Here is a 9,299-nt window from a genome sequence, read left to right on the forward strand (position 1 = left end):
TTTTGGGTTTTTTTTTTTTTTTTTTTACCTTCTATATTTGTTAAAATGTTTCAAACTCCAGGCTCAGAGGCCTGCAAGGCAGACGGGGAACATTGGTTTCCTCTGTCACTGAAGCAAGCAAGCCTCATGTTAGTTTCAAGCTGCCTGCCGCCATCTTGGCTGACAGTTGATTTGCATATCTCCCTGATTAGCCAATGGGAAGGGTAGCGGTCGTATGCCAATTACCATGTTTCTCTTTTATTAGATTAGACGCTCAATAAGCAGTAGTTTTTGAAAATCTTTTTCCTGTTATTTTTTTATTGTTATTTATTAATGTAATTTTGTGTCTGTTGAATCTAGTAATAAAAGTATAGGGACTTGTATTTTATCTTTTTAATTTTATTTTTCTAGTAATTCACTTTTTATAAAAATATATATTTTATTGATTTTTTACAGAGAGGGAGGGAGAGGGATAGAAAGTTAGAAACATCGATGAGAGAGAAACATCGATCAGCTGCCTCCTGCACACTCCCCACTGGGGATGTGCCCGCAACCAAGGTATATGCCCCTGATCGGAATCGAACCTGGGGCCCCTGAGCCCGCAAGCTGACGCTCTAGCCACTGAGCCAAACCGGTTAGCGCTCTAGTAATTCACTTTTGTTGCATTTTACAAAAGTATTGGTCTATGACAATGTGTAATTACAATACTGGTCCTACACAATAGGTAGTTTGAGAAACACTCAGCTAGGTGACACAGTTGTCTGAATAACATAAATAACTTCAAAAGGGAAGCTCAGGTTGAAAAGTTGTCTTTGAATCTGTCTTGTTCAATCTTTGTATTAATGACATCAGTGAGAATTATCAAAGATAGGCAATTAAATTTGGAAATAATAGAAATATAATGGAAGACTGAACTTGATTCTAATCTAATGTGAGAGTGGGTGAATCCATTCTTATAGAGCTTCATTAGATTAAAAGTCTGTATTTAAAAAATCAATTCCACAAGTACAAAATCTACAGAGGGTGATGCAAAGAGTCAGTAAAAGATCTGTAATTGTCCTAGTTGGTTTGCTCAATGGTTAGAGCATTGGCCCATGGACTGAAAGGTCGCAGATTCAATTCTTGTCAAGGGCACGTACCTCAGTTGCCCAGCCTTGGTTGGGGCATATGCAGGAGGCAACCAATTTAAGTCTCTCTCTCACATTAATGTTTCTCTCTGTCTCTCCCTCTCCCTTCCACTCTGTCAAAAATAAATGGAAAATATATCCTCAGGTGAAGATTAACAACAACAACAGCAGCAGCAACAAAAGATCTGTAATTTTAGTTGACTCAAAAAGCACTGAATGAAAGAGATAGTTCAGCTTATCCCATAAAATTAATGTGATACTAGGCTGAGTTAAGAGATTATCCAGAATATGACAAAGACTATTCTGTGCTAGTCACAGCCCATTTAGAAGGTTACATTCAACTTAGGAGCAAAAAGAGTGATGAGACAGTAAAGAAACTCATAAAGCACATCTTATGAATAAGTGAAGAAAATGGTCTTTATTTATAACCTAGAATAAGGATAAGATGAAGCTATCTTCAAAATTTTTTAAATTTTACAATAGTCATGGGTTTACTCATATGTTCCATGTGAATCCCTATGAGTAAAAAAAGACCAATGAGTAGAATTTACACAGTGACAGATTTCAACTCACTTAGGCACTTTCAAATAAAGCAGTCTAGAAATATGATGGGATGTCTGAGGTAAAAAGATGTCTTCACCGATAGATATATTTTAACAGAACATACAATCATTGTTCTGAATGTTTACACAAAAAAATTGAACAGGGCGGTGTGTCAGTGCTTTCCTAATTACACTGAACATTAGAGTGGGACCAGGGAACAGTTAAAAATATTTTCTAGCCCTGGCCGGTTTGGCTCAGTGGATAGAGAATTGGCCTGTGGACTGAAGGGTCCTGGGTTCGATTCTGACCAAGGGCACATGCCCAGGTTGTGGGCTTGATCCCTATTAGGGGACATGCAGGAGGCAGCCAATCAATGATTCACTCTCATCATTTATGTTTCTCTCTCTCTGTCCCCTCTCCCTTCCTCTCTGAAATCAATAAAAATACATTTTAAAAAATAGAGACTTTCTAGACCCCACATCCAGAAACTTCTGACTTAGTAGGGTTGTGGTTGGCTTTGTAATCTGCTTTTTCAAATGCATACTGGGTGATTCTGGCTATCCCTTGAGAACCTCTATTTCCAACCTGTATCAAATATTCTATGGTGAAACAGAAGAAGTCTGGTAGGAATAAAAGATAAAGGATATAACACAGGTCAAAAGATGCTCTGCAATCCAACAACAGGGTAATTTCAGGGTAGGGGATAGTATAGAGCCAATGCAATACTTTTTTTCCAAGCAATCTGTGCTTCCTACAAAAGGCAAGTGGAAAATCTTGGAAACAGTTAATTCCCAAGCTTTCACTGACAATTCAATGATGGGGAGGGGGGAAGGGAGGAGAATTTAAAATTAAATAAAGGACAAATAAAAATTTATTCCCAAATCCGCTCAAATTCATAAACGCACAATTTAGCTGTGTGTGTGCGCACACACACACACCAACACAAACAGTTCATCAAAAGTGGTATAAACTAACAGTGTTAAGCACTTAGTAGAAATTACTCAGTACTTGCTGATATTTGACAAAGTTATCATCTCTATATTTAAGCACTAAAGGAAAATAAGATTCAATTCTATGTATAAGTGCTTTTTGGAGAATGAGTCTTATAAGTAATATGGAAGTGAAGATAACCAGAATGTGATTTTTATTTACTTAAATATCCTTATCTAAATAGAAATCAACAGGGTTGACACTAAAAATTCAATGCTACAAATGTACTGTTTCTTATTCCCTTGATCCTTCTCTGCAACCACACCTTCTCCAAACTGGGGTCTCTCCTTTTGTTAGTAAATTCCCTTCCACAAAAAATTTCTCTGTTTTAAAGTGTCCTCCTAGTATCCTCCCTACTCCCCCAATCCCATAAAACCTTCTTCCATCTCATCCTTACATCACTATGATCCACAATAGAGCAGAAAATATTTCCACCATTTTTAGGTATACAGGCAAACAGGTAAATTTAATTCAAAGATCTAAGTTAAACAAAAAAAAATCTAGAGTTCAACCAACTCACCTTCCCAGCTACAAATGGCATATCACCCAAGCATAATCTATAATGTGGCTGAGCAGCAAAATAGTTCCTAGAACTTTTCTGAATGGAAAGGAAAGAAAAACAGTTTTACTAACATGACAGTAAAAGCTAACTATACTAGTATATGATAACCTGAAACTCCAGCTTACTCCTGGGCCACTACTTGCCTCATTTATATTATGGTCTCAAGTTCCTAATAATACTTGCATCCTAGTCTAGGAAAGAAAAAATGAAACCTGACAAAATAGCAATTACAGTCTAGTGCTGTGTTTGTGTATACTAGTACAAAATATTTCAAGAGCAAAGAGTAATTAATACAATACTGATTATTAACAACTAATATTTATGGAGTGTTTTGTAGCTCTAAAATGTTTTCATATATATTATCTAACTATCGGGAAAATTTAGAAGTGGGTATTACTTATCCCCATCTTCCCAATGAAGAAACTGAGAATGAAATAGATTTAATTTACTCGTCCAAGGTTGTAATATTACAGGGTTTATGAGTGTTTTCACATAAATTATGATAATAATAATCAGTACACTGACTTACTGGTTGCTTTCATACCTTTTCTGGTGGTCTTGACTTCTTTTTTTTAATTCTTCTTGCACAGGGGGCACAAGGAGTTTCCTTATCTTCAAATATAAGTCTATTTGTTTCTAGACCTGTCTGCAACTAGAAAAAATATGAGCCTAAAGTTAAGGCTGTAGAAATAAAAGCTAGAATTCAAATTTGAGATTTTCCATGTAAAAGCCTCTAAAACTTACAGGAGTATCTGATTAAAAAATACATCATGGCTGTATAAGTATGTCTGTAACCAATCTGTCAATATCTGTCAAACACTTTAAATCAATACCAGCATCTCAATCTATCTTGAAGCTCCCTTATTTGGAGCTGCTCCATAAATTATAGATGATAAGTTAAATGTACTATATCTAACTGCAATCTGATACGTCAGGATTTTCTTTCTTTCACACACAGAATCTGTAACAGCACCTGACACAAAAGCAGCTTGAAAGCAAATACATTTCTTCCTCTTTTAAAAACTCATACACTTAATGATATCAGAAAAAGGAACTGGAAATTTATGTCCAAAAGAACTAGATGGTATGTCAGCAAATGTAATCAAGCCCCATTTCTCTAGAAGCTTAGTAACTACAATAAAAATAATTTTCTATCTACATCAGAGGAAATCCACAAGCAATTATTAAGGATTTCAAACAAGGACTGCTGTGGGAGGTAGCCAACCAATGATTCTCTCTCATCACTGATGTTTCTAACTCTCTCTCACTCTCCTTACCTCTCTGAAATGAATAAAAGTAAAAAACAAACAAACAAAAAAAAAGCCAAGACTAGTAAGTGAAACTCATTTGCCTAATATGGTAGCTTTTGTGAATTAATATGTCAATAGCTATTGGGGCAGCCCTCTACCTCTACTTCTGTCTTGAGACCACCAAGGGAAAGAAAGCACCTATAAATAGAATGACAAACGATGGCTTTAATATATTTCTAATAGTGACCTGTGTGAAGTTTTACATGATTAGGTATTATTAATTACATTATGTATACAGTTTCTGGTATTTTTCAACCTACTGATTTTTTTAAATACTGATTGAGCCCTGGCCAGATAGTTCAGTTGGTTAAAGCATTGTCTGGATATGCCAAGGTTGTGGTTTAATCCCTGGTCAAGGGCATATACCAAATCCTGACAGAAATCTCACAATCTGAAAAAGTCTAAAGAAATGCTCAGGTTTTTTGTTTTTTTTTTTGTTTTTCAGGTTTTACTCTGTAAAAATGTTTGTAATTTTCCATATTAAACTACATCTAAGAATTTATATACTGAACCATTCCAAAATATAAATAATCTAAGTAGTCCACAGTTAACCATCTACCTATATAAAAACAGTACAAAACATGAGGGACCTAGTTGTTCACATTTCAATTTACCTCAGCTGCTTTAGCCTGCATACGTTTTCTTTCCTTTTCTTCTTCACGAAGTTTTGCTTCCAATTCTTGCATTTTTTTCTAGTGAAAAAAACAAAAAAACCCAAAAAACATTCAAAGTGGTAACAGCGAAAAAGTCTTACTAATTTGTAAAATTTTAATATAGCAACAGAGGAATATGTGTAAAATTTTAGCACAGTAAATATAAGCTTGCTAGTTCACTCTACTAATGGGTCTGCGTTTGCCAGTATTCTCGACACTCCCTTATGATTTATTATTAGTCATTTGTGAGGTTCGAAAGAATTATGTGTAAAAGCCTATGTCCAAAGAACACAGCTCTGTATGAACACACTCAAGTTAGATGGAAGTCGAATCTGAAACATTAGTCAGTGGTACTGGTATTCCCCGAGAAAATTAATTAGAACTAAAATTAGGTAACAGAATAACTTAAAACAAGTGATGCAAGCCTTAGGAATACTCAAACACATTTAATCTTCAAACATTTAAAAAACAAACACCTACTTTTCATGTATATAAGTTTTAAAATGTGAACATTATCTCCAAATTACATTTCTTCCTTTAAAAAATTCGTTTGTTATATCACTTCTATAAATATCCATTATAAAATGATCTATCTTATAGATATTATACATTGACTAGAGGCCTGTTGCACGAATTCATGCATGGGTAGGGTCCCTAGGCCTGGCCGGGCCAGGCCAATCAGGGCCTGCCGGCCAGGGGTGGGGATGGGGTTGCGGACAATCATGGGAAGTTGGCTACCTGCCCTGGGAAAGGGGCCGCATCCACTGCCACCCAACCCCAGTTCCCCGTCCCAGTCCGGGGTCTGAAGGCCCTGGCGGGGTTGGGAGAAGAGGCAAATGTCACCAGGCTGGGCATGGAAGGAAAGGATGCCAGATGCTGATGCCTCTGTCATTACCCTGCCACTGTGGTGAGAGGGCAGCAAGCTGATCAGGGCCTGCCAGCTTGGGGGAGGGACCGCGGGGGGTTGGCCAGCTAGGGGATGACCAGGGGAAGGGACTGCAGGTGACTGGCTGGCCGCAGGAGGTTGCCTGTGGGAGTGCACTGACCACTAGGGGGCAGCTCCTGCATTGAGTGTCTGGCCCCTGGTGGTCAGTGCACGCCATAGCAACTGGTCGACTGGTCAATCTGTCAATATAGATAAGTAAAAAATACATTCACTGACTTCAGCAAGGGCCTGCATTGCAGTTAGTTTGTTATATTCCTGCTCAAGAAGGTCCAATTTTTCAAGTTGGCTCTGAACATGTGTTTGATCATGTTGTCGTTCTCTTTCTAGGGAAACCTGGGAAACAATATTAAATACAGCATGATGATTTCAGCAAAATAAGACTGAAAAACAAGACTGAGTTAATTTAGAGTAAGTACACTGTATGCTATTTTTTTTTCTGGCCTTTCATATAACTACTTACATACTATAGAGGAATTCTAGGAAAATATTAATATGAAACCACAGGAACATCACATTAATACAAATGTCCTGTCCTCACTGAATACTATTATAATGTAATTCTATTATAGTGAAACTATCATTATACTGTGAAATAGCAGAGATTTACTAGACATGTAGAGGGGACACACACACACACACACACACACACTCTTCTAATCAGTCTGGTTATCTTAAATAGTTAATCTCTTTAATTGCCGTTTCAGTATCTATTATTTAATTTCCTGTGAATTTTATGTAGATTTTTTTTTTCAGTCTTAGGATAAAGGATTTGAACAGACTGCCACCTATCAGGTTTCAGAACTGACAATCACAAGATGAACTATTAAACTAAGATGAGAAGTGGAAATATGCTAAATTGAGGTCTATTGGTAAAAAGCCAATATACTAAGTACCTAAACTTGTAAAGAGTATATCTCCACATACAAGTCTATAGCAGTAGATAATATACTATCAGAAATTTGAAAATGGCAAAGTAATACAAACAGCAATATTTTTTTCAGGAATTTGTGAATTACTAATTTCCCCCTATTCATTACAGTGGGTAGTTTACTGACTTTAAAAGAATATATTTTAAAAGAATATATTTAGATAAAAATTGGCAAAAGTCACATTTTATTTCCAGTATTGGAACCATTCCTATTGAATAAGATATTTGAAATTTACTGATGAAATGGGGCTATAATTCAAAGTCAACTCTTATATATACCAGTTAACAACAGGTATACATTCTTAGAAATGCATATTAGGCGACTTCGACAATATAGAAACATCATAGAGTGTGCTTGCACAAACCTAGAAATGTTTTACACTTCCAATCATGTGGCAGATTGAACTAAACACCTTCCTTTCCTCACCCACTCTATCACATAAAAGTGATAGACAAACCACTGCAATAAATGATAACATAATTAAGCTTGAAAGCATAAAGGATCAATCTACAAATGCAAAAGATAAGCTCAAAAGCAAGTGTAAAGGGATAAGGAGGCAAAATATCACATGAGGCTATACTAGCCTTGATGTATAAAATATACCAGGAATATGACAAAAAAAAAATCTCAATGTACCACCATCTGCAGATATAAGAACCCCCAGCCAATACATTAATATAAATCGGGACCAGAACCAGTGAAAACCATCAAGCCTCAGCAAAGGTAAATACACAACTGCCTCCTAAAGTTGTAACACCACTTAGAAAGTATAAATTCCCAAGGGGGGAAAAGTACTTAGAAAGAATAAGTTCACCATACAATGTATGTTTTTATTTCCAATAAGAAAAAAAACCCCACCATAAGTGAGATTAAATAGATACAATAAATGACAGAACTGGTACTCTGAAAACATTAAGAAGAAATTAAAAACAGTTTATAGTGTTTAAAGAGCTAAAAGGAAGAAATAAAAACCAGAGTTATGGTACATTAAAACAAGGTGACATAAAGAAGATGCCATTGGAAACAAAAAATATGGTGACAATTAGAGATGGGAGACAGGAGATGGTATGTGGTCCTTCTGCTATTGCAAACAACATAAAGGCACATTAGGCACCGGGACTGAGGCTCATCGTAATTGTTGGCCAAAGCTATAGAAGATGTGAGGGTGTCAAGGCTAAGAGCAGTGACACTGGTAAGCAGCTTCACCTGTTTGCTGGGGCGGCAGAAGTGAAGGGTGGTGCAATCCTGTTCCACCTAAGGTGGCAAGAAACCAATAGGATAAGGATAAGCCCATTTATTTCCACAAGTTTCCTCTTACTTGACCCAGTCTTTGCAAAGAATGGGAGGCAGTGATCAGAAGAAAAAACTAAACCCAACAAGTATAGCAGTATTTTTTGGGAACACTTTACTCCAGATTGCTTTAGGAGGGAATGCAATAAGTTACTGAAAAAAATGCTATGTCCACAATATTTCTTTGTAAAGAACCACATGACGAGAAGGAAGATCTTCTGGAGCCACAAGAACAGCTTCCCTGCCTCTTTTAAAAACCTCCTAATTCTCAGGATAATGTTGCTATTGGATTAATGCCTCCTCTTCAGAACCCTGGTAGTCTTTCAGTTTTCTGTGATCACAAATGTATACTGAAGAGGATACATGTGCAAGAGAAAAAGGACTCATTAGCTAGAATACAAGTAAAAAAACTCAGAAACTCAAGATTGCACAGAAATGAAACAGAAGAACAACAGCTTGAAACAATAAAGAAGGCTGTACACTTCCATAAAGAGAAAGACATATCTCTTGAAGTGTCAGCATAGAAAAAATGAAATTTGTATTGGTTTTTAAAGGGCAATACCACATAACCTCTTCTAGCATATAAAGGAGTTTCATTTGAAAGAAATAACACTTGATTACCTGTATAAAAACAATTCAGGATTTAAAAAAATAAATTGGATATATACTGCAAGACAGTTAATTTTTTGTGATTTGGGGGTTTTTACATTTTAATACTATATTTTATTTTTTAAAATATATGTATTTTTATTGATTTCAGAGAGAAAGAACATCAATAATGAGAGAGAATCATTGCTTGGCTGCCTCCTGTACAAACCCAACTGGGGATCAAGCCTGCAACCCGGGCATGTGCCCTTCACTGGAAGCAAACCCGGACCCTTCAGTCCACAAGGTGACGCTCTTATCAACTGAGCCAAACCCAGTAGGGCTTAACACAATATTTTAAAAGTTATAAACAGCCAGAACCGGT

At 36.4% G+C, this 9,299-nt stretch overlaps 1 protein-coding gene across 1 annotated transcript in view; it reads right to left on the reverse strand.

Annotated features, from left to right (window-relative positions):
* The window catches only part of CEP57 (centrosomal protein 57kDa), a 71,750-nt gene that overhangs the window by 6,229 nt on the left and 56,222 nt on the right, over window positions 1-9,299 (reverse strand). Inside the window, 4 exon segments of the mRNA XM_006779417.2 lie at window positions 3,160-3,237; window positions 3,746-3,853; window positions 5,126-5,203; window positions 6,327-6,443. Coding sequence (XP_006779480.1) covers window positions 3,160-3,237; window positions 3,746-3,853; window positions 5,126-5,203; window positions 6,327-6,443 — 381 coding nt within the window.

This window comes from Myotis davidii, unplaced genomic scaffold (genome assembly GCF_000327345.1).
Source record: "Myotis davidii unplaced genomic scaffold, ASM32734v1 scaffold641, whole genome shotgun sequence".
NCBI classification, from domain to species: domain Eukaryota; kingdom Metazoa; phylum Chordata; class Mammalia; order Chiroptera; family Vespertilionidae; genus Myotis; species Myotis davidii.